This window comes from Antedon bifida, chromosome 11, assembly GCF_963402885.1.
Source record: "Antedon bifida chromosome 11, ecAntBifi1.1, whole genome shotgun sequence".
In the NCBI taxonomy this organism is placed as follows: domain Eukaryota; kingdom Metazoa; phylum Echinodermata; class Crinoidea; order Comatulida; family Antedonidae; genus Antedon; species Antedon bifida.
In genome coordinates this window covers 13,406,855-13,433,418 of record NC_136236.1, presented here as the reverse complement: position 1 = coordinate 13,433,418, position 26,564 = coordinate 13,406,855, and the positions used below count along the sequence as shown (strand labels likewise).

Sequence of the window (26,564 nt, the reverse complement as noted above, 5' to 3'; positions counted from 1 at the left end):
AATTTGTGCGAAATTCGAGCACACATAACCAAGATGCGCTCTGTTGAATGTGATAATCTACACAAAAAGATAACAAATCCTAATTTTTAAATTCAAGTGGCCATTTGATGACGTCAAAACATTTTGTACGTAAAATGTGTACATGAATTCATATCTACAACTCAATGGCTTCCAGAATAAGTTAAAAAAATCGGGGGTCATCTTATCTACAACCCAATGGCTTCCAGAATAAGTTAAAAAAATCGGGGGTCATCTTGCATTCTGAAGAATTATTTTCATTTTAAAAAAGACCTATTTTTCACCATTTTCAGAACTTTTGTAAAATTAATGTGCGCATTTTGTCATTTTTAACGTGCTCGTATAGCGTTATTTTAAGTCGGAACTGACTCAAATTTGGTGAATGTACTAAGGATGGTGAGTAGAATGAGATTTGTAAAAAAAAATTCATATTTTTTACGCTTTTTAAGTATCGCGCGCGCAAAAACGCATTTTTGCGCAGTAATTTTTTGAAACACGCAAATGGCCTAATTCATGCTCTAAATTGATCAAAACTTAATTTTGAGCGTTTTTAATTTTTAACGCGCGATTTCACGCGCATGACCCTACGTGCGTGTGCGTTTTTATTTGCTAATATTTTACCCTTGATCTGAAGTTTACGTGTAGTGAATTTCATTAATATGTGATAATGAATTATGGAGATATGATTGATAATGTGATTTCGCAAAATGGCGTATAAATGTCGTCACGGATGAGTGATCACGCTGGAAAGCTTATTAGGATTAAGTTATATTATTTGAAAGATATTCTGAAATTTTGGTAATCATTGACATTAAACTTTTTGAGATAATTGTTACACAAAATAGTGTACAGAAACAATAAAAAGAAAAAAAATAATAAAGATTTTATACAATAACAATAGGTGATCATTTTATTCTAAATGATCACCTAAAAATAGCAAATTTTACCCTTGATACCATGCTATCCGCCATTTGACGTTCTTCCTCAGACATGAGTGTATTACCATGAACATGCGCAGGCATATTAGTGAATCTTCCAAGGATAATTTTTAGATCTTATTGTATTAGATCTATTATAGATTTATATGTTTATTTTTATTCATTTATTACGTTTTTTTTATATCTTTTCATAAATCATAATGAGGAACAATTTATAATAAATTTATTTTTTCGCCCCTAACCTAATCATAGCCCAAAGAAATTGCTCAATAACTTTACACACAAAACCCTAGTGCGTGCCACACCACATAACATCGGGCAATGTTGGTGGCAAACCGTGTTATGTAGATTAATGTAGTCAGCCTACTGACATTTATAAACACGTAAACAGCTGTATACTTACGGTAGAGGATATAGTTTCTAGGTTTTCCAACATTTTGAAGGCAAAGCGCAGTTTATTGTTTTCTAGAATTCCACGTCAAAGATAAGTTGAGGAGTAAAAACCACGATTGTTATGGATGAATGGACAATGTTTTGTATTATTAAAACATTTGACATTCCATTTTTTTACATGAACATTGTAATTAAAAATTGCACAAAACATCCATTAATTTTTTTTTTGTATTTTAAACTGTATTAATACACATTATCTAGGTATAATGTAATTATATAAAAAACATTTATAAAGTACTTTAAAGTACCTCTCAGTTTGTTGAAAAGGGTGTTAAGTTATTGTTATGCAAATTGTGCGTAATAGAAATTATAAGCATAACTGAAGCCATTATTTGGTCTATTATACTAAAATACTTCTTGATACTTACGACGTCACAAGTTATATCTGATTTATGACGGCCATTTTGTATCCAAAATTTTAGGCGTTTTTTTTTCTTGAATCAAATGATTGATAGGTTTATTGATTTATAGTAGTAATTTGATCGCAAGTGCAAGAACAAAAATCATTTGTTGTGATAATTCTTAATACACAACATCGCGTCATTCCAATGTTCACTTAATTTTCACGATAACGATTAGGCCTATATGTTGTAGATATTTGAGAAAGAAAGCGAGTTTACGCAGAGTGATAATTGAAGAATGGTCATATAATACGTTTAGTCTGTTAAAAGGATTGGATAATTAGACACATCGCTACATGCAACTCAGTTTGATTCAAAACAAATACACTGTTTTTGTTGTTTAATTTATATCTATATAATCACTTATTTTCTTAAGTAATTCTGAGAATGTTTGGTTACTTGCATGTTCTTAAAACCATAAAGCAAATCATTCAATGTAAAAAATGCTTATACTGTATCATTAATATTTACTTCATCTTCCAGTTCTATATCTTTTGCTTGTGTTTTAATGTCTTTGACAAGCTTTGCCCACATGACAGGAGAATATTAAAATAAATATAACCAGGCCTTAACAACTAACATGTATGTTCCCTACCCAGGCTTAACAATTGATACATAGTAATGGTAGCAAGGTTGATTTTTACACCAATATGTTATTATTATTGATAATAATATATACAATATGCCTTAAAAACTTCATACTTACTGTAGAAGATATACTCCCTTGTTGTGCCGACATTTTGAGGATCAAAGAACAGTCTTATCTTTTAGGAACGATAATAATGATATGCACAATTTAATAAAAATTGACAACAATTGTTATGTACGAATAGGCCTAGATGTATGATTACATTTAGTATTTTATTGGTTGACTTAACAATGGAAATTAAAATTCAGAAAAAGAGATTAGTAGTGTTGTATTATTAACGAATTATTATTACATTTGATAGGCATTTTCGTTATTTTTAATTTGTTTCTAAAAATATTTTCTTGAAAGAGGATTCCATAGTCTATTAGTTAAATGTTGCGTAGCCTGTTATTAGTGCATTTACATTAAGGAAGTACTTCATATGGTTAACCGTTTATTATGCATATCAATAGAAATTATAACCACAATTGAAACCATTATTATAGCGTTCGTTTGATTAAGGGTGATGGAATTTCAGCTCCGGGCTATGTTGAATAATGAAATTATTAACACAATATACCATGTCTGTTTTGTCGGAGGTGAATTACCAGGGTTCGGGTAAAGCTACCTTGTATAGATTGTTAATTTAAAATACAACTATACACTTTAGAACGTTGAAATGGTCCATGAAAAACAATATCAATCCGCACCACTGTATTACCTGTATTATATAATGATACTACTGTACTTTTATCAATTTTTTGACACTGAGTAAACTGCTGACCTGACTGCTTACAAAATGCCGATACATATTTTTGCCGCTTTTTCGTCGAGGTATTTGCAAACTGTGTTTAGGCAGTTTTCCAGACTGATTGATATAAAAATATGTATAAATTAGCTTTATACAGAAGTCTTGTCGATTTACTAAAAAAACGACGCAACAAGGTTTGATGACAATTAACTGGAAAGATAGGATGATAGAGAGGTAGATCATTTTTTCTAATAAATTTGAGTTTGTTAGTTTAATTGTACGTGTAAAACAAAGAAAAATGTTTTTCTTTTTAAATGTAGGAATCAACTATTTCGTTTAAAAAAAAGGAGAACGTGTTCGTTTTTTGATCTACTTAAAAAGTATCAGTCATCAGCAATGAAAAGACGTCCTGGTACGCCACAACAACAAATGATCTCGGTCAAGAAATGGCATACAGGTATGGATGTGTTTTTCTTCATTGTGTAATATGATGATGATCATCATTCGCACATTGAACTGTCATCTCATCTCCTTTTTGTGTTTCAGTTTACTGAGTAAAATTCTCAATTGCTTTTCAGGTTTCGTTTTAATAAAAACATGAAAATATTGATATTTCAAAGAGATGTTTGAAAAGGCTGATGGGACATCAGGACCAATGCTTGTACGACGCCCTCACACACCTCAATCCATCCCAAACAATGCCGAGTATGATTTGTATCAGTTCGTTGCTTTTCATCTTTATATATTTTTTCTTTTATAAGAGGAACCATTGTCACTATGGCCACCATCATCGTCAACATTATCATCAGTCTCAACAAAGCTGAGTTTATGTGGTGAAACATTGTTTTTGTGCAATTCTAGATTTGTTTTGCTCAAGCCATTTCATCCAACAGCCAGACTGACGCCATCACCACTGGAAGAGCATTTACTGATGGAAAGGTTTCCAGAGATGAGAAGAATCATCCGTCATGATGAGCATGAAATGAATATTCCAAGTATCCTATTTGTAAATAGTTTCTTTTTGTATTTTTTTAATGACATTGCATTCCAATTTTAAAATATGTTGGCAGAGAAACATCTCATACAATTTTCAGTGTGATATTTTTTTTTTCATCATAAATGCTCATTAGTCATATCCATAACGTAAGAATTTATCTAACTACAATTCGCTAATGCAAACGCTTTCTCTCGAGCCGTCTGTGTAGAATCGAATGGATTAGAATATAAACTTTACTTCTTTTTACTTGATAGTGAGGGAGATTATTTAGAGGGTTAGGTTTAGTTATATTTAGGAAGTAGTTCGGCTATCGTTCGGTTCCCAACTTATGTACAAAAAGAAAATTCGCGGCCGGTTACCATACAATACTTTTTGACTATAATACCGTATAGCTAATTATCATCAGCTTGGTTGTAGTACTCGTATTTTCATCCGTAATAAATGGTGAGCCTTCCAATACCACAACAGTATGCCTACTACAGTATATTTCTATCGGTCTTACTAACTATCTAAAATATTATTTATAAAATTATAAAATTTATTGTCCCCCAAAATCATGAAAAATAAAGATTTTTAAAATCGAACTTTGAATAGGCCATTTTGCAGTTTTAATAAAGTTGTTCACTTCCATAAGAAAAAAAACGGGGAAAAAAAATTATTTCACCTATAAAAAGACAAAATAAACAGTTAAATTACCCAAAAACTCATTGTCTTCCAGACAATTTGACCATTTTTTGCTTTAAATTACATTTTTCTCAGATAAAATTTTTTTTTCAGACCCAATTTTTTGTGAGAGTGAATAACTATTATGTGACATTAAAATAACATATTCAACAAAAAAATTTAAAAAAATATTTTTTTAGGGGGACAATATATCTTTAAATATATATAAAAAAAAATGTCCAAACTGTAAATATGTAATTTACTTACTTTATTGTCTATCACTATATTTTTAAACTGTCATGATAAAAGGAATGTAAACCACAAAAATAACCGTAGCAATAATTATAGCAAAAAACACTAAATGATTTATCAATTAATACTGATATTTAAATTATTTTAAAATTAAAAAGTACTGCATAATATATAAATAATAATATCAAAACAATATAATTTATTAAATTTCGAATATTTAATTCTATTTAACAATAATAACAATTCTACACAAATATAAACATTGGTTTAAAAATGAATTAGTTCGATTAATATTATCAAGGCTTAAAATTTTCAAGATTACAAACTTATAAAACATCTTTGACTCAAACAATTCTACTAATTATAAAATTAAAAAGTACTGCGTAATATATAAATAATAATATCAAAACCAATATGCTTGTATATGTCTTCCAAAAAGATATAATCCTAAGTAAGTCGAGTCACAAGAAAATCATAACAATCAGTAATTTGAACAATTATGAAAAGGAATCCAGTGCTAGTTTATTTCAACGTTTTGATCTTATTTCTATAGATATAAAAACGATACCAAAAGCAGCAATAGCATTGTAGATGACTGAATATATTGTGTTATTACACGTAGTTCTTTCATATGAAATGATTAACATTATTTTTCTTTAGTAATTATATACTTTCACATTTCCTAAATTTACAACTGCCAATCTCCTAGGTCTGTCGGAAATTACAGTGATTGCGCTTGGGAGATCAAGACCATCATTAGCGTCATCAATTCGTTTTATAAAAACACCATCTTTATCAAACAATTGTAGTTTGTTTTTACTTGGTACAATTATATGGTCATCCTTGTCAATTGCTATACCCGTGGGACCGATAACTTTCCCATCTTCTTTACCTTCGCTTACAAGTGTTTTAATAAAGGTACCATCTGCATCAAACATTTGTATTCTATTATTACCACTTTCAGTAACCAATAAATTACCTTCCTTAGTAAACACAACATCCGTGGGTTGATACATTTTACCTTCTTCACTACCCTTTGAACCGATCTTGTAAATGGGACTACCGTCATTAACATTGAATCTAAAAATACAATGAGCTTCACTGTCTGCAACATATAGAACTCGTGATTCACTGTTTACTGCCAAACCTCCTGGTGAAAGCAACATTTCATTCCCAAATTTAGTGCCTTCTTCCAATTCATGGTCGTACTTTACAATATTTCCTCGTGCATCGCTATATACAACATGACCATCACTCATTTGATGCACCCTTTTGACCACTGTATTTTCTCCCAATTTCATATTGGTAACACATTTACCTGATTGATTAAACTTGAATAACTTGCACTCACTTGTTACTACTATGCTACCTTCTGCATCTACTGCTACATCTGTTACATTCTGGTTGCTGGGTATTTTATAGAAGACGGTGGTGTTGTCGTTTACAAGTCCCGGTGGTTCTACTTTAATTCTCACTGGTGATCCTTTGATCCTTCTGTATCTTTCATCAGTTTTGACCTCTATCATCCAATCACCTACCAGATTGCATCTATCTGTTGTTATTCTATACTTCCCTTGTTCCTTGTCTTCTTCCACATGAACAGGCCGTTTTTCACCTGACGGGCTTATCAGTGTAGCATGTAAAAATGCATCTGGATACATTTTCTTTTGACTTGGAACATTCACTGCATTTGGATCAACGTGACTGGCTATACTCACTGTAAACTGTTGTTCCTTTGTGATTGAGAATAATCTATCCTTGTCATCAATACTGAATCTGCAATCATCAACTATTATATTAGCAGTAGGATATGGCAATTCTGTTTTTATGAATGTTGGTTTAAGATGTTCTTCGTGAAATAGAAAATTCACTTCAGAATATAATTTAATTTGGTTTTCAGTGTCCATGATAAAGCTTTCTTGCCACTCAAGAGTCTCTGTCTTCTCTGGGTTTTGTTTAATTTCATTGATCGCATCTTCTAAGGCTTCCTTTTTGGATCCCAGGTATCTTTCTTGGTCTGCAAAGTCTTCCTTCTTTTCACTACGTATTTTGTCAAGAACACGATTATGATCAGTGTGGTTGTGGTTAATCTTGTCAATAGAAGATTTTTGGTATCTGTTCATGTCAATTTCGCAAGTGTTAACATATCTGAAATATTTCTGATTACTTTTAATGGCAGAATTAATTTTCTTCTCTATTTCTTTTTGAATGGTCTCAGCTTTCTTGATAATTTCATTTGCTTTTTCGTTCAATATAACATCATCCTTCGTCTGTGTGCCTGGTAATTCTTTTCTTCTTTTCTTGAAAATTAAAAAAAAAGTTTTAAAAGGAGTTTTCGACATTATTCGCAATGATAATATTTTTTATATTTCAGAAATCCTAACATTATTAGGCCTATACAGTATATGTTTTTCTTTTTTCATTTTCTGTTTTCTGATGATTAAACCGTTTTATACTATAGTATAATATAAAATACACATTTATTTTCTTAAATTGTAAACAGATATGCGTACACACACGTAGTTAGTTATTTTAAAGTTTGTTTTATGGGGGTCTAGCCTCATCTATGTCCTACTGCTACTGGTCTTTTTTAAAATTATACTGTAATTGATTTGAGTATTCATTCTATTTTTACTTAGATATTTACCTTATCAAATCTAGTTGCTTCAAAATGAGATATTTCCCCATTCATAGCAGAACTTGCTATAATAGTTTGATCTAAACAAAACAAATTTTCCATTTCATTTTTCATTTCGCCCATATAATAATTGAATATAAATATAATTTTTGGTCAAGGCTTATTCTCATATGATACTATTATGAACGAAACATATAATTACTATTTAAAAATGATCAACTTTATTTATTAATATATACCGTAAGGGGTGGTAATTTACCGTTAACATTTATGTTTCTCTTTTGTGAACGTTTCAATTCTCTAGAAAACAAGATATATTAGTTACAGAATATTAGTGTTTTTACAATAAAGATCTCAATCTATAGTTTTTTTCATATACAATTTTTTTTGGTTTTCTAATAATTATTGAACAAGGTATAATTTAAAGGAGAAGATGGAAGTTAAGAATAAGTACTTTAAATATCACGGTAAACTGTAGACAAATAATAAATATACTATTACCTAGCTGAATTCAGGTCAGCTGTCTGATCTAGAAGGTAATTTAAAAAATACTTAATTGAAGGATTAAACAAATATTTATTAAGAAGTCAATTTAAATGTTTACGTACAATCGATCTTTTAATGAATCAGACGTGTTTAGTTAATGAAAAATGATGATACGTACCTCCTAAAAAAATGTCCCTTGCGTTAGGGTCAAGACGTTGGGCGAAGTATTCTTTTGAATCCTTTGTTTCATCCAACTCCTTTTCCTTCTCCAGATAAACTACAAATTCCCAAACATTGTCGAATTTGTATTGCTTTTTTTTGTAGGAGGCAAGCATCGTTGATACGTCATTTCTGTTTTCTCTTAATGCTGTAAAAAGCGTTTTGCGATATTCTGTTATTGGTGTGCCTTTGGTGAAGGTGTAGGTGTCATCGCTGTATGGATGCTCCTTTTTAAACTTAGATATCAAGTTTAAAGCATTTCTCTGACCTGTTACTTTAGCGATTTCTAACAACATTTCCACATCAAAGGGTTCATAAGAAATATACCCGATCCTTTCAAGATCATTAAACAAATCATGTCCTGTGATGTCTTTTTGGCTTAACAACTCCCCTGGGCAGTGATCATGTAGCAAGAGTTTTAGCCAAAGCAGTTTGTAACCAGTATATATTTTACTTAGACTTGCAAGAAGTTCTGAAAATTCTCTTTCCTCGAGATTTGACATTTTCTGAAATAATAAACGCAAGTAAAATAATTAGAATACACTTTGACCAACAGTCAAATGCACGGTTATCAGTTTACGCCACCTTTTTGGAAATAAATGTTGATTTTGATTGATTTGATTGATTGATTGATTATGGCGATTTAAAATATGTATTCAATTTTTAGTTCATTTTTTAATAACTTTTCTTTTTGTAGTTTAGTGTGGTAAAATGCATTTGATTGATTTATTATTTATTCGTGCTGTATGTGTGTTAGTAGGCCCCATTCATTGGCTAGAGTATTTGGTTGGTTGGTTAGTAACTTTGATATATACTTCAGCTCAGTTTAATCTTTTACTATGAAATTAATAATCTCATTAACTATATTGAATATAAGGCAATGTTCATACGTTACTCTCTAAATAGATAAAGCAAATGTGACTGTTATATAAATATAGAGAATAAAAAAAAAAGTTAAAAAACAAATAATAATTTACCTAGTTATATTATCGTAAAAGTATAATTTACTTCCTTTTCATATTTGATTATTAGATAATTTGTTTCAATGCTTGTCCGTGTTTTTATGGAGCTGCAATAATACATAAAGGAATGAGTACTTTATGAGTATTTTATGTATGCTTATAATTATGTGGGACGAATAGATATTTACATTACCCTCGTTGTTATGGTAATATTGGTGTTGATCAGTTTAAACAAATATAATAAGTTCCCTATTGTTATCGTAAAAGTATAATTTACTTCCCTTTTTATTATTAGATCATAAAATAGGGAGGAAATAAGGTGACGTAGGTCACCCTACCGAGACTTGGTACAATGAGCGTAACATACGTTCCTATACTTTTATAAAATTTCCCTTTGAAATAAACGCTTTGGCCTTGAAAAAAACGTTGTTTATTGTTGTGTAGACCTGTTAAATATCTTAAAATAGAAGTGCAAAGCTGTAAATAGTGGTATTTTTTTAGATAAACAAGAAATTGAGGTAATGGCGTTATAAAATACGATGAAAAAGTTTAGGACCAAATCTTAGGACTACTCTATTAGAAAATAATATTAGTTATAGTCTTTGACTATGTCATACCATGGAGGAAATAAATAAGAATCTTATTTATTCCTCCATGGTCATACTGTAAACTCAAAAACATGTGGGGAGCAAATGGCCGGGAGAAAATGCTCTATGGGAAACGGTCCGGAGGACAAATCTTATGGGGATAGTCAAATGTCAGGGGAAATGTACAGGGCGAAACCAGCCTTCTCCCAGTTAATAAAAATAAATAAGGCTGCATGTCACCTCTCATATTATAATGTTTACATATATTATTATTACCTCCGCCAAGGAGGTTATATTTTCACCCCTGTATGTTTGTGTGTGTGTGTGTGTCTGTCTGTCTGTGAACAGCCTGGAGGCCACAGTTTTTATCCGATTCTCACCAAATTTGGCCACAATGATCTATGCCCCAAAAGCTCGGACGAGTTCGAATTTGAGGGGAAAAGGTCATAGGTCAAGGTCACAACTAACAAAAAACTATTTTACTGCCTAGAGACCACAGTTTTTATCCGATTCTCACCAAACTTAGCCACAATGATCAATGACTCATCATATAATTGTGGTTACATTTTGAAGGGTCAGGGTTAAAGATCAAGGTCCATAAAAAAAAAAAGAATTAAAAAAAAAACTCAGCAGGACTTGAACCAGGGATCTCAACTGTGAGAGGCTGGATACATAACCATTACACCAAACTCTCATCCACTACTTTGTAGTGTGCAGTTAGCCAAACCATTCCGGCTAAACAAATTCTCAATACCCCAATAGTTTTCTGTGAAGTTGTAGATTGCATAATAAAACCCTCGGGCATCCACCACAATAAGATATGTAAGACCCTCAAAAGGACCCGCTAAATCTACATGTACACGTTCCCCAGGGTTAGAAGCAGGTAACCAAGGATGCATAGGCGCAATGGTAGGATTATTTTGTATACGCAGACATGAGAACACTTTTTCGCAGTTTCCTCAATTTGCGCATCTAACAACGGCCACCAGAAATGAAAACGCGCTAACCCTTTCATTTTGACCACCCCAATATGGCCTACACGCAATTCCTCTAAAACCTGTTGTCGCAATTATTACCCGGATACCCCATAACAAACAACCCCCTTCAATAGTCAGTTCGTTTCGTCTGTTAAAATAAGATTACAAACTCTCATCGCTTTGAGGCCAACTTCCATCCATAAGACAACGCATTACTCTAGATAATATTACATCTTTACGGGTATTATTTCTTATTTCGGCGCTATTTACCGGAAGAATCTTTCTAGAACCAATATGCGCAACCAAAATTTCGCTCTGACGTGGGGAACACTCAACCGGTAATTGGGATAAACAATCCGCGTTCGCATTCGCTTGACTGTTCCTATAAATTTAATATCATAATCAAACCCAGACAAATTAAGAGCCCATCGCTGGATTCTCTCAGAAGCCAAAACTGGAAACCCTTTCTTCGGACCAAATATAGTAGTTAGGGGCTTATTGTCGTTTATTAAAATAAACTTTCGGCCATAGATATAGTAATAAAACTTTTTGCAAGCATACACGATAGCCAAGGCTTCTCTTTCTAGTTGCGGATAATTTCTTTCGGTCTTATTTAATAAACGAGATGCAAATTTAATAGGCCTTTCTTTCCCATTTACCATGTGTGATAAAACAGCACCTACCCCTCACCTGAAGGCAAATTCCTGAAAAAATGACAATGATGTGGGTATCAGTGGCTGGATCTCAATGGAGATACAAAATAAAAAGCGAAAAGCTAAATCAAAACGATAAAGTTATTGATATGCAATTATTATGCATATAATAGAAAGACACGCATGACCCCAGTTTGAGCAATTAAATAGTAAGTAAAGTAAATAAAATAGTACGATAGTGTTGTTGCTTCAGGGGTTTTACATTGTGGATATCGCGTGATCCGTTCTTGATAAAGTCGTATTGCTATTATCATAAATAGGCCTACAGTTTCGTGAAGGGGAGGGACTATGCTTATTTGTCTTTTTTACTTTTTAATACATTTGATCTAAGATTTGTTTTTTTTTGTAGAAACGTAAAGCAACAGCTTATGTTGATGTTGATAATTTCCTCTTCAATTGTCTGATTATAGCTGGCTATAGCTAGATAAAAACAAGTATGGCGTCTTTGGGGAATGTACTTCACATTTGTTAAAGTTGTTTTGCCCTTATTAGACAGTTATCAATGTATGCACAGTACTGCATTGTAAAATCGTAATCGCAAGAGGTCCTACCAACAAAATGTTCGTATACGGCTGTTATGTACAGCATAAAACTATATCCAAGCATCAATAGAATATCTATAATAATAAAGTCTGAATATGTTCATACTATCCTAAAAGTCAAGATAACTTTTTGAAATGTAATTAGAAAAGTACTTTTATTATTTTCTTTCTGTTTCCCATTTTGTATAGACTGTTACCAGATAAGAGATCCTGAAGACAAAATAAGGAAAACGTATTATTTATTAGACACCATCTTATTTATTATCTTGTAATCCTATGTGTCTAATTATTTTGTTAGGCTGACTCGTTTCATAACTAGGATACATAAATATGTACCGTCCATTCCATTTTATAACCGATATGAATAGAATTTCCTTTGTGGTCCAATATTACTTTATCTTTCAATATTTTCAAAACTATATACAAAAATCATATTTTTTCAAGCTATCAGATGTTTCTATACCATCCTTTTTTTAAAAGTGCAATATTAATATTTCTTGCTGAAAGGTATAACTTTAATCCACCCACGTAGGACTAGTAGTTTTGATCTAATCTCAATAAAAACAAATGGCTGGTTTTAGGATGTTATTGTTATTATTACTTTTTATTTATTACCCTTTGTATAAGTTAGAATAGAATTTATTATAGTCAAGATAAAAGTACACTGCAAGATGATATTATTTATTACAAGCCTATAAAAACTACACAAACTACAAAACGCACTAAACTCTCAATACATTTTTTATAACATATTTACTTTAAGCATAATATCACAAAAAGAAATCATGAACAAACAGCAATTACTATTACCAAGAGATATTAAGAATAATGCAATCCAACTATTGTTGTTGATAGAGTGTGCACAAAGGTGAATGTTATATTTGTGTGCCAGTATCCAGTGATTTACATTACATAAGATCGGTAATTGATTATTACTGTAGACCTTCTATGCCTCCAAATTACTATCTATACTTGTATTATCTTATTTAGTTCCGAACATTCAGACAAGTTAACACTTACATTTGAGTTACAACAAACATTATGAATGTTATTTAACCATTTCAAATAAAAGCAGTGGTTTCATTAAACATCAACGGTAACTGTGTTGTTATATCTTCGTTACTGTTGTCTTGTATCTTTTCAATCGCCCAGTAATAAAGCATGACAGCAAATGGAATTAAAGTCCCGATTATTGCAATTGCATCAACACATTTTGCATACCATCCTTCAAAATAGCGTGACAAGAAAATAGAGATTACAAGTAATATTATAGAAATAATAAAAACAACTACAAATCCCGTTATTGAAGAAGTACAAAAAATGATTACGAATTCCGAGCCAATACATAGGAGCAATAGTGTCCATATAATAATAAACCCACACAGCTTTTTATTTTCTGAAATAAAAAGAAATACATTTAGCTATATAAAAATATATTTCATGACGATGAATATATATATATATATATCTATCCAATCGAGTTCGAACAATACCATGAAAGCCCCAGTGGTCTAATGGTTAGGACATCTGCATATCAAGCAGGCGGTCCGAGTTCGAGTCTCGGTTGGGGCGACTTTTTCTCATTCTCACAGATTTCCTCATCTTTATCGTTTCAAATTAATTAATTAAATTTCAGTATATTACCGGGCGGTTTAGAATTAATGTTCTTTGCCTGATTTGTTTATATATATATATATAAGTCCAAAGGCAAATTACTGAAAAAATGACAATGCTGTGGGTATCAGTGGCTGGATCTCAATGGAGATACAAAAAAAAAGCGAAAAGCTAAATCAAAACGATAAAGTAAACAGCCAGAAAAGTTAGCAGAGCTTTCGGGCAACACTAGCCCTTCATCAGTGCAATTATATATATATAAGTTTACATTAGTCATTTTTAATTGTTATTCAGTCTAAAGATCGAATATAAGTATTGTCAGTTGATAATTACTTTTTATAAAATTCTGTATCCTCTTCAGTCTGCTTGTTTCAGTGTTCCTAATCGAAATAAACCATATAAACCATTGTCATTAACCATGTAATCAGGCAACAATTGTTTAAGCTCAATGCTAACCTCAAATTAATACTCTTTGGATCCACCAAATGGCTATGGACCGTACATCAGGCAAGCGAAATTCTACGTTGATTCAATTGCGCAAATGTTATAAAGTAGTTCCTATAGTATAACACTTGGGTACGATGTATAAATCCATTTTGAAAGTTAGAGGGTGGGAAGTGGTAAGATTATTATATGACTCAACTGGATATGAAAATACTATGTAGTAATTTCACTATTAAACTTTCGGACAACTTAGGTTTTACAAACCATAGGGCGTACTGTAGGTCCCTAAATAATTATTTATTTAATTAATATAATAATTTGTATAACCTCCTGTAAATAATTGTAACATATAACGGTTTAGTTGTGTGGGATTATCCTAATAATTGTTTACTATAGCTTAATGCTATGTTATGTTATACCTATCGTGTATTACCATAGGTGTAGTACTTGTGGCAACAGCTGCGTTATCAGGTTCATCTGAAATGACAAATGAAATTTATTTTAATGGTGAGGGTATAATTATATACACTGTCTATATAGAAAAGTAATTTTGAATAATATAATACTGAAGAAATCACTAGATATTCTGCGGCTGAATTAATTATTTCGAATAATTTAATTGAACTAATTGGGGCCTAAATAAATCACAATAAAATTACAGTAGGCCTAATAGGAAAGTTGACAGAGTATTATAAAGAAAACATTTTGTAATAAAATTGATTAAAGATCTAGAAAATGATTACGGGTCATTTTGCAGGCAATTTCAATCTAAGTGTGATTACCTTCTTATATGTCGCTTTAATTCCTAAGAGTAATTGGCGGCGACATAATGTGCGAACAATTCATTTTAAATTTGTATAATATTTTACACAACAAAGAACACTTAGTATTGGGCATCATACCAATAAGAATGTAATCTGACGTTATTAATATTATCAATATCATAGTTTTCAAATGATCTCCTTGTTTTCCACATTATCGATAAGATTGAAGCAATGGTCAACTATTCCATGTATTATTGTTGGTAATTGTTTCAGGTAGCGTTTATATAAATAAATTCGCTTGGAATATAGAATATTTTAATTTAAAATGTTTTAAATTTCAGTTAGAAAGATAAATAATTAAGGACCCGATAAGGGCAGGTTGAAAGCTCCGAAAACACCACGGATTATTGACTGAAAACTATAGTATTCGAATGTTACCTTCTTCTCCGCCACGTACGGTCTGAGACGGGGGTGGAGATGCTGCAGTAACTGGAGCTATACCATTTATGAACAATTAAAGAAAAATTCATATAATTACTATCATCTATATGATTATAAGTATTTATTGACTGGTATTTTTTATTGGTAAAAATAACAGAAGATTCTGTCGCTATGCCATCTATGAACAATTAAAAATAAATGTATCTACTTATTATCATATGATTATAAGTATTTTTGACTGCTATATTGTTGCTAAATTGATAAATAAACGGAAGAATTGCATACTTTTGTTAAAATAAGTATTTTATTTAAAACAATGTTTAGAGAATACATACCGAGAAATATTTTTGACACATTTTCGTCAAGACATTTTTTTGCAAATGTTTCCATTGAGTCTGGGGTGTCCACCAGTTTACAATCTTGCTCAAGTCTGAAAATGAAGTCCCAAATACTATCAAACGTAAACTTTTCTAACTTGTAGACGGCAGCCATAGGTTTTACCGCCTTTTTATTTGTCTTTGCAACTTTTAGAAGTTTTTTCCGAAATGATGTTATTGGTTTATTCTTGCTATACTCGTAGTCTGTCTTCGTGTTTGGATACTTCTTTTTAAAAGCGTTGATTAGTTTTGAAGCTTTATCAATTTCGGTTTCCTTTGCAATGTCTAGCAACATCTCTACATCTGTAGGTTCATTTGAAATATAACCTTTGATTTCGAGTTCACGAAACAAATCCAATGCTCCTCTGTCTTTATCGGCTAACGTCGATCCATCGCAATGGTCATTCAGCAGAAGTCTTAGCTCGTTCAATGTGTTTCCTTCGTATGCACGGCTTACATCAAAAAGCAAATCATCAAAGCCTCTCTGGAATATTGAATTAAAAGAAATATACATTGGTAATTACACTAGCGTCGTTTTTAGTTAATTTCTTATCATTAGGCTGTTAAATAAAATTTAAAATAAATCTTACTATCTAGAAATATCAAACACAAATTAACAACTAAATTAATTAGTTTTTCGATATTGTTTCTCTTTATTTTATCGATTTAAAGTCGAAAAACATATGGATTCAAAGAGAAAATGTGTATATACTAAAATATAGAACTAATATAAGACAACACTATATCAGTATTCTGGTACAAAGCTGTGAATTATATCCCAGATGATTTAAGGTTTTTAACCACAAAAACAAATAAGACGAGATCAAAGAATAGGCCTATATCTATTTCTAAAAGAGAATTATATATTTGAAAGAAAGTTTGGTAAAAAAATGTTTTATGAATATTATTTTTTAATTTGTTTATATAAACTATTTTTGAGTATTATGGAATTGTTAGGTCTTTCCTTGATATATTATGTTTTATTTATGTTACAATGTTTGGGGACCCCTTTGGAAACAAGCCTCTGGGCTTAAAGGGCCATCCCCTGCTTTCCTTGCTTATTTTCTAGTTTAGTCTTGCCATATACTACACTTCCAATAATATTAATAACCTTACTGAAACAATAAATTCTGACTTATTGTGTCTTAAAAGATGGCTCATATGCAACAAACTTAGCCTAAATGTTAAAAAAACTGAATTTATGTTAATTGGAACGAGTCAGAGATTAAGTAAACTATCTGACTTACAAGTCAACATTAACATAGATGGAGAACCAATCTCTCGTGTAAATAAATGTAAACACCTTGGTGTGATATTAGATAATAATCTTGCTTGGTGCTCACAAATCGATAATGTAAAATCTAAGGTTTTGCAGAGCTTGAACTACTTAAAAAAGACTAATAATATATTTCCGAAATAAATTCAATGCAAACTATACAAATCACTTATGGCTCCTCATCTTGAGTATTGCCATGTTGTTTGGGGACGTTCAAATATAACTCAAAGTAAAACACTACAAGTTCTTCAAAATCGCGCAGCAAAAGTTATTACAAACAAATCTCAAACCGACTCTTAGTACTCAAGCTCTACAAAGTCTAAATTGGATGAACTTAGATAAAAGATTATATATAAATGAAGCTATTGTTACGTTTAAGATTATGAACAAGCTTGCACCTCCATATTTATTAAATAAGTTCAATATCAAAAACAATTACTATAATATTAGAACTAAGCCAAATTTAATAGTACCAAAAACAAACTACAAAAAACGTAGCTTATCATATAGAGGTGCCAAGGTTTGGAATATTAAAAATGTGAACTCTGTCTCTCTTTTTAAGAAACTGTTAACTGCTAATTTCATGTAGCTTTATTTAAATGTAGTTTATTATTTAATTTTATAGTTAGTAAGTGTATCCTTGTTTCATTTTAATTCATTGTAATTGTTTTATTATCTGCTTTTGTTTTTTGCTTCTGTAATTGTTTTATTTTTTGATTTGATATCTGCTTTTTACATTTATTATTGTTGGTGTTTTCCTTTGAGCACGGTCTTACTGAAAAACAACTTTTAGTTGAGTTAAGTATCCGTGATTAAATAAAGCTTATTATTATTATTGTTATCAGTTATTGACATGATTCTCAACAGCGAATTTAATCAACAGGATATTAACAGTGAAATCTTGAAATGTATGTACAGTTACTTTCCTAAAATAAACTTTTGATAACATTAGTATAACTTTAGATATAACAAAATTTGTACTAGTAAAGGTAATCCCTCTCTTTCACACACACTGTTTTAGTAAGCTCCAATTCCAGAAAGTGTCCTGACTTTGTCATCAATTTCCCCCCCAAAAACCCCAATTGTCTGGTTAAAGCTCTTTACTGGACTGAACATTATCCTCTGTATTTATTGCCTGCAACTACAAGAGCACATTTTGTATTGATCAGCCATAATTCGTGCCTTCCGTGGCATATAAACTAACATTTTTTATTTACATTTTTCAGTAAAAAAGAGAAGTATTTTAAAGATGATGAAAGAACAGGAAAGTGAAATAGGTGACTTTGAAATGCCAAAATTTGGCATCTCTCCAGGTCCATCACCTACCATTACGCCATCCTCCACACCAGAATATAACTCATCACCTGAGGTAAGTCAAGAGGTCCCTACCTCTCTGTTGGGCCATTGACCCATGGTTTCCTATTTGGCATCTCTCCAGGTCCATCACCTACCATTACACCATCCTCTACACCAGAATATAACTCATCATCTGAGGTAAGTCAAGAGGTCCCTACCTCTCTGTTGGGCCATTGACCCATGGTTTCCTATTTGGCGTCTCTCCAGGTCCATCACCTACCATTACACCATCCTCTACACCAGAATATAACTCATCATCTGAGGTAAGTCAAGAGGTCCCTAAATCTCTGTTGGGCCATTGACCCATGGTTTCCTATTTGGCGTCTCTCCAGGTCCATCACCTACCATTACACCATCCTCTACACCAAAATATAACTCATCATCTGAGGTAAGTCAAGAGGTCCCTACCTCTCTATTGGGCCATTGACCATGTTTCCTATTTGGCGTCTCTCCAGGTCCATCACCTACCATTACGCCATCCTCTACACCATTGCTTCTATCTTGCTTTAGTGTGTAATTTTGGCTTCAAGTTTAGTAATTAAGTATTTTCACATTGCCTTGTCCATAATTTGCTACAGCTAATCTCCTTGGTCTATTGGAGATTACACATATTCCACATGGATCCTTAATCCCATCCTTTTCGCCATCTATTCGTTTTACGAAAACACCATTTTTTTTCAAATAATTGTATTTTATCTCCACTGGTTATTACTATGTTTTCATCCATGTCTGTTACTATAACACGCGGGTTCATCACTTTCCCATCTTCCTCACCTTTGCTTACAAGTGTTTTAATAAAGGTACCATTGGCATCAAACATTTGTATTCTATGATTACCACAGTCAACAACCATTAAATGACCTTCTTTGGTTAAAGTGAGATCTCTTGGGGACTTCATTTGACCATCTTCTCTAACCTCTAAACCTATCTTACCCAATGCCATACCATCATCAAGATTAAACTTACAAACACAATGAACTTCACTGTCTGCAACATACAGAACTCGTGTTTTATTGTTTACTGCCAAGCCCCATGGACATTTCAATATTCCGTCACCAAATTGAGTGGATTCTTTAAATTTATTATTTAGCATCACAACATTGTTTTTGTGTAAATCACTGTACACGATGTGACCATTACTCATGTTATGCATTCTTCTGACCATAGCATTTTCAGCAACCTTAAAATTTTCCACAAATTCACCTGATTTGGTAAATTTCAGTAACTCATTACAATAGCTCGATGCCAATATGCAACCATCTGAGTCTAATACTACATCTGATACGTCGAATGCTTCATCCACTTTGTGTGCTGCTATGTCTTCATTGTTAATGATATGCACAAGTCCTACTGGTACCACTGTGATCTTCACTGGAGAATCTTCAATTTTCACTCTAGCAGAAATGATATTCATCTTCCAATCACCTTCCTCGTCACATCTACCTTTTATTGTGTACTTTCAATTCCCACATATTTTACTTCATCAGTGGCAGTTGTTTCCCCTGATGGCTTTATCAGAGTAGCAGCTAAATTACATTCTTCACTTTTATTCTCACTTTGTACCTTCACTACAAATGGCTGTCCCTTTGTTACAGTAATAGACTTATCTTCTTCAATGATGTACTTTACAGAATCTGTGATAATTTTTCTTGTCATATTATCAGGAAAAATGTTTAAACATTGGTTTAGAAATTGTTTAATGTTCATTAACTTTAGTTTGGCATAAATTTCTGATTCTTTCTCTATTTCATGTTGTGTACTTACATTGATATTTGACTTGTTGTGGTCAGGTTTTGGCTCTTGGTGGAATTCAAGCTTATTCTCTTGTGTTTCAATTAGTTTTTTCATTTGCAACTGTTTATAATTCTTAAAAATTAAAGATGATATATATTAACACATTTTTAATTAAAGTATTATAAATAAAGTAAAGTATTTTTTATATTGATTAATGGGATATCAAATTTCAACTGTATCTATAGGTAGTACAAATGGTTTATGTACAGTACACAAACAATACAGTCATACATTTCACAAAATCTTAATTTATGATTATATGAAGGGGAAAAATAAATTAGGATCTTTAATCTTCTGCAAAACAAAAAAAATTGTGCAATGGATGCACGATTCATGCTGAGTTGAGATGACCCTATTTTCATTTTTAACTTGAATATGACTATCAATTATAAGTATAGTTTTATAACTCTATACATGTACACAAATATCACAGAAAAGTGTATGAGATGGGAGGGGACAGGTTTTTCGCTTAATGTCAAGTGTTCACAGTAATTTATTTCAATATGTTTATTATGGTATTCAGACATCATAGAGGTGTGTTAAAGAACCCTTTGTTGAATGTTATTTTTATGATGTTAAAAGAGCCGGTTGAATGAAAGCCTTCGGGCATGAATGATGCAAATGTACACATTTTTTTACCTCCTCATAGGGCTACTCAACAAGTGATTAAAATTAGTGGGTAATACTGTATATAATGTTGGATAAACTGAACACTTACTTCAACATCTATGGCAGAATCGTCTAATAATGTACTGCTTTGTGTGGTGACACCTTCAGGTGCTTGGTTACTTGTACCTAAACAAGATTTATGGCAAAAGATTGTCTGTTATAATTACCAGTGTACGGTCAAAATGCAATAAAATAAAGCTATACCTCCTCTTTACTTTGTCTAAAGAGGTTAATGAGGGGAATCTCCTACTTAAACATGGTAAAGTGGAACATTTCTAAAACACAGTGTAAAACTTACCCTTTTCCGTTAGTTTTCCAAGAACATCCTGGTATTCATGCTCATTTATTTCTGTTTCAAATTCACTTGCAGGACAGTCTAATATCTCTGCCAAATCTTTCTTTAACTCTTTCTTGACATGACTTTCCCATAACATCTTTAAGCTTTTGGCATCATTTACAGCAAGGAGTATGGATCCCTCAGTAATGTATCTTAATGTGGCAGGAATCATTTCTTGGAAAAATGTTACCAATTCTGGAAATTTCTCCACACATGAGTTATAAACTTGTTTTTGATGTTCCAAATTCTGTATGTTTACTTTTAATAGAATATCTATAAGATATAAAAATATTAATTTATTAAGTTTTTAAGAAAGTAATATTTTAAAAATAAAAATGTTATTTCCAAAGACAAAATTATTAACCATGATGAGTTTATAAAACATTTAAACAGCAAGAATTTTATTAAATAACTTGATAACATCATCTTGATTTTGTTTCTTCTGAAAAACAAAATTACCAAGGCACAAAACATGTGTATGTTCATACTGTAATAATGATAACTCAAATTATGAATAATTATCAATGATAGAGATTGAGTACAGTAACATTACCTTCTTCATTTAGTGTGTTCAGGACCTGACTGTAGAAATCTTTATCCCAACTATTGATAACCGATACTAACTTAGAAGAGTCTGGTATGACAACATTCTCATCTGTTCTTGCTATGATCAGTTGTGCTTTTTTCATGTTTTCATTTATTTTCATTTTGTCAAGCATGACTTTAGCAACACGATTTGAAACATCAGTATGCCCATGTGTAAAGCCCACTACTACAGTTTTACACTTCTTTGTAGGAGTTGACAAGTCACCAGTCCTAAGTGAAGGGTCTTTATGACTTAGGCATTCAATACCTCGTTTTCTTCCCTTCAGCTCCTTTATCACCTTTTCTTCCCATGCAACATCATCACTGACAACGTAGAATTCGCATACATCTAAAAATAAAACCAATTTAAACATTGTTCTAGTTTAGTTTCCTTTTAGAACATTTCGAGGATGTTTAAAAAATAAACTTACCCTTTTCCATTAGTTTGCTGAGAACATCCTGGTATTCATGCTCATCTATTTCTGTTTCCAATTCACTTGCAGGACACTCTAATATTTTTGCCAGATCTTTCTTCAACTCTTTCTTGTGATGACTTTCCCATAACATCTTCAAACTGTTGGCATCATTTACAAAAAGGTAGAAGATTATAGACCCCCTTCCATGACCTCCAAAAAAGGCTCCAAATCTTTGTTTGAAATATGCTCCCAGGCCTTGCTGTTGCTCCACATTTGAAGTAAGAGGTATTTCATGTTCTGAATTCTGTTTTTTTACTTTCACTTTCATAACTAAAATGATACAGATATTGAATTATTTAATTGTTTGTTTTGTTTATCAAACACAAAGTGTAATGAAAATCATTATAACTGGTTGAATCATAATCTGGTTTGATACTTTACAAAAAGGAGAATTGATATTTTTAATTTGATAATCCAAGTACTCAAGTCAAGATACAAAACACATGCAAATATTTACATGTGCATAACTTTTAATAATATTATTTTGACTTCTACAGTATGGGATGGGACAGTTAACATTATTAAAAAGAGATTTAGAAACTTTACCTTCTGCATTTAATGTGTTCAGGATCATATCATAGAAACCACCTTCCCAACTGTCGTTAGCAGGTACTGCTTTGAAAGAGTCTGGTATGACATCATCCTTGTTTACTCTTGCTATAATCAGTTGTAGTTTTTTATTCCCATATAGCCATCGTTCAAACATAAGTGCAGCAACATAATTTGAAACATTAGTTTTTAGTCGTGATGTGAAACCTACTAATACCATCTTACATTGCTTTGTAAGATTTGACATGTTGTCAACTGCACTAAATGAAAGGTTCCAGTCTTTTTGACTTAGGCATTGAATATCTGGTTTTCTTCTTTTCAGATCGCTTATAGTCTTTTCTACCCATTTATCATCATCACTGACAACATATAAATCATGTAATTCTAGAAATGTAACATTTAAAGCAGATTAAACATCAACCTGTGCTTTTAAAGGTAAATGTGGGGGAATAACCATACAATACAACTTTATTCTCCCCTAAGATTCCCTTTGTGTCAAGTGTTGCCACCAAACAGCGCTCAACAGGGCTAAGGTGGACCAGTAAACCGGGGTAACCCCCTACTCCTCCAAAAGATGAAACTGTGTTCACGAGCCAGAAGTGTACACTGGACCTCCTGTTTTAAGTCATTATCCAAGTAGACTTGTTTTACCACCAGAACAATGGTTGAGCAGTGCCTTGAACCTGTGCTGATTGTATAGATATGGTTTGTGATAGAAATGATGATGAACAAGAATTATCTTGGAACTTGACATGGATTGAAGTAAAACAAATGGTACTGTCTTAATACTTGTGTAAGACCCAACAAGCCAATTTTATTGTTGCAAGGCTTGATAAGATTTTAAAAATGTTTAGGCTATATACAGTAGATACCAAACCACAAATGCAGAGTAATTGATGAAATCATTGGATTTCATGTGTCCATAATAAGTAATAGTTGTGGCCTGTATTTTAATGATAGGAATGATAATGATAATAATTATTTTACCTTCTTCCATGGGATCAACATTTTGGGATGCAAATGCCTTGGAATTTTCTTGTTGATCTACACCAGAAGATTCACCTGTGAAATAGTCAAGTTAATAGTAGTTTTTACCAATCTTGATTTAAGGCCTAATTCTAAACGTCCTTCAATAAAATGAAAACTGGAAAATGTTTACTGTATATTATTGATAACAAGAACCAGTGTTAACTAGATCATTTTGAGAAAAAATAATATCACCTCTTTCCATGTGGTCACCAGACTGCAGTGTGGATGACACAGACCTTTCTTGTTCATCTATCCCTGAGGATTTACCTGTGAAATGTAAGGTTATTGCATTAAGACCTGGATATCATTGTCATTAAATGGACAGCAGGAATATTTCTTTACCTGCATCTTCATTGTTTAATATTTGTTTTATAATTTGATATGATAAGTTACCAACCGAGCAAAATATCTCCTGCTTCTTTGTCAAGTTGTTTTGCAAATCTTTTCTTTGATTTTGGTGTATTTACCAACTGTGTGCTTCTTTCAAGCTTGAATACCAGATCCCAAATATTCTTATATTGGAGATGACTTAGCTTGTAGGCTGCAGCAATTCTTGGTGCTGTAACTGTATTTGTTGTTACAGCTTTATAAAGATTTTTACGAAATTCTGTTATCGGTTCTGCCTTGATTTCATTTGCATTTTCATGTTTGTTTTTAAAATCATTAAGGTAAGATAAAACCTGAGTCTTTTCTGTCAGTTTAGCAATATCAATCAGAATCTCCACGTTTGTAGGTGGATAAGAAATGTGACCTCGGTCAATGAGTTCATTAAATAACTCATGTCCTGTGACTTTTTCTTTGCCTAACAATTCTCCAGAACAGTGGTCCTTTAACAGAAATCTTAACTTAAAACATTCATCACCATCATATTCCTCACTTATATCTGAAAGTAAACCTGCAAAGTCTGGATTGACTTGTGACATTTTCTGGAATAGTAAAAAAAAAAATATTAAAATAATATGACATTTGTAAAGTACAGCAATACTGTAAGTCATTACTTACAACATATAGAAGACATAAATATCTTCAAAGTTTATATATTTTCTGGAATAGTAAAAATAAAGAATTATTAAAATAATATGACATTTGTAAAGTCATGTATACAGCAATATTGTCATTACTTACAACATATAGAAGACTTAAATATCTTCAAAGTTTAAAAGTTTCATAAAGCCACTACCTATAAATTGACAACAGTTGTAAATTCCCCAAGTTACAAATATAGCGTTATAAGCAAGTATGCTTGAAAACTTTGCTGTATACAGATGTATCCACTAAGGCGTGAATAACTAAGTCTGTATAATCATCTAAAATACAATACAAAGAATTTATGGTTGCTTGAATTTAAATAGATATTAGAATATCTAATATACAATACAATTTATGGTTTCTAGAAGTCAAATGGGTAGTAGAACCAGGAAGGTATGGTAGAACTGTACTGTTTGATTATGCAAATTAATTGACAGTGAGAAATGTTAAGGTTACTAAGTTCACTTTCCCATAAATAATAAATTTAGCTTTAAATGTATATTAAAACAATAACAGTAATTCAAAATAATATTAAAAAATTGAGTTCCTTACAAAACACTAGTATTCTTTTTGACTTTACATTTGATCTGAATTGTCAAACCCTCTATATATATTTCAGTAGAGAATGTTGCAGAGATTATTAATTTCTACACCAGTTATTGAATATTATATTACTTACTGCTGGTTTCAATTTCACTTCCGCTCAGAATCGTCTCCAGGTATACAGTACATTAAGTATTAATCTATCCACAATACATTCTACCTTTCCGACCTTCGCCACACAGCAATAATAATATTTCAAGAAAAGGTACTCAAAATAGCAGAAGCTTTACAAGCTGGAAATTCCCTGCTATTTATATTATGGAAAATAATTACTATTGATTAATGAATCGTAGCTAGTGAGGGTCAAGGGTCAGCTATTATTATTCAGTGCAGTACCAAAGCTTTGTGTTTATTATCATAACAGAACAATACGTATGCCAATACAGTACTTCTAGTCTGGAATATTTACACTTTATGGCATTTAGTACCGTTTTGAAATTGTATTATGTATACTTTGTGCCAATTTATGTTTATTTAATGCAAAATACCTTATTTACTTTATGAAATGTAACAATAGGTACAGTTCACAATGGATTATAAATTTTCAATGTTGCAGAGATTATTAATTTAGTGAGTAATACTGTATATAATTTTGGATAAACTGAACACTTACTTCAACATCTATGGCAGGTTCATCTAATGATGTACTGGTTTGTGTGGTGGCACTTTTAGGTGCTTGGCTACTTGTACCTAAATAAGATTTGTGGCAAAAGGTTGTCTGTTAGTGTTATCATTTTCTGTTGTAATTACCAGTGTACGGTCAAAATGCAATAAAATAAAACTATACTTCCACTTTACTTTTAGATGTCTAAAGAGGTTAATGTAGAAATCTCCTACTTACATTTTACACTTTAAAGTGGAACATTTCCAAAACACAGTGTAAAACTTACCCTTTTCCGTTAGTTTTCCAAGAACATCCTGGTATTCATGCTCATCAATTTCTGTTTCCAATTCACTTGCAAGACAGTCTAATATCTCTGCCAAATTTTTGTTTAA

General features: G+C 31.7%; 2 protein-coding genes and 1 non-coding gene across 6 annotated transcripts in view; 2 read left to right on the top strand and 1 right to left on the bottom strand.

Moving 5' to 3' along the window:
- Positions 1-25,788, bottom strand: part of LOC144855921 (uncharacterized) — a 37,141-nt gene extending 11,353 nt beyond the window's left edge. Inside the window, exons 1-16 of one of the 4 annotated variants that reach the window (XM_078713877.1) lie at positions 25,645-25,788; positions 24,334-24,862; positions 24,129-24,203; positions 23,895-23,969; positions 22,905-23,291; positions 22,314-22,628; positions 21,851-22,231; positions 21,259-21,570; positions 21,010-21,086; positions 20,262-20,363; positions 15,824-16,349; positions 15,486-15,542; positions 14,703-14,760; positions 14,173-14,219; positions 13,607-13,621; positions 8,839-8,950 (exon numbers count right to left, since the gene is read on the bottom strand). In XM_078713877.1, the coding sequence (XP_078570003.1) occupies positions 8,949-8,950; positions 13,607-13,621; positions 14,173-14,219; positions 14,703-14,760; positions 15,486-15,542; positions 15,824-16,349; positions 20,262-20,363; positions 21,010-21,086; positions 21,259-21,570; positions 21,851-22,231; positions 22,314-22,628; positions 22,905-23,291; positions 23,895-23,969; positions 24,129-24,203; positions 24,334-24,859 (2,955 nt within the window). In that variant the 5' untranslated portion in view covers positions 24,860-24,862; positions 25,645-25,788 and the 3' untranslated portion in view covers positions 8,839-8,948. Of the gene's footprint in view, positions 1-8,838; positions 8,951-12,480; positions 13,622-14,172; positions 14,220-14,702; positions 14,761-15,485; positions 15,543-15,823; positions 16,350-20,261; positions 20,364-21,009; positions 21,087-21,258; positions 21,571-21,850; positions 22,232-22,313; positions 22,629-22,904; positions 23,292-23,894; positions 23,970-24,128; positions 24,204-24,333; positions 24,863-25,644 lie in introns of those variants that run through there. The other 3 variants (XM_078713876.1, XM_078713878.1, XM_078713875.1) reach the window with 3 other exon arrangements.
- The window catches only part of LOC144855926 (ER membrane protein complex subunit 3-like), a 140,214-nt gene that overhangs the window by 34,900 nt on the left and 78,750 nt on the right, over positions 1-26,564 (top strand). The gene's annotated exons all lie outside the window — the stretch shown is intronic.
- Positions 13,726-13,797, top strand: Trnad-auc (transfer RNA aspartic acid (anticodon AUC)). Its single transcript has one exon. It is a non-coding gene; the product is annotated as a tRNA-Asp (tRNA).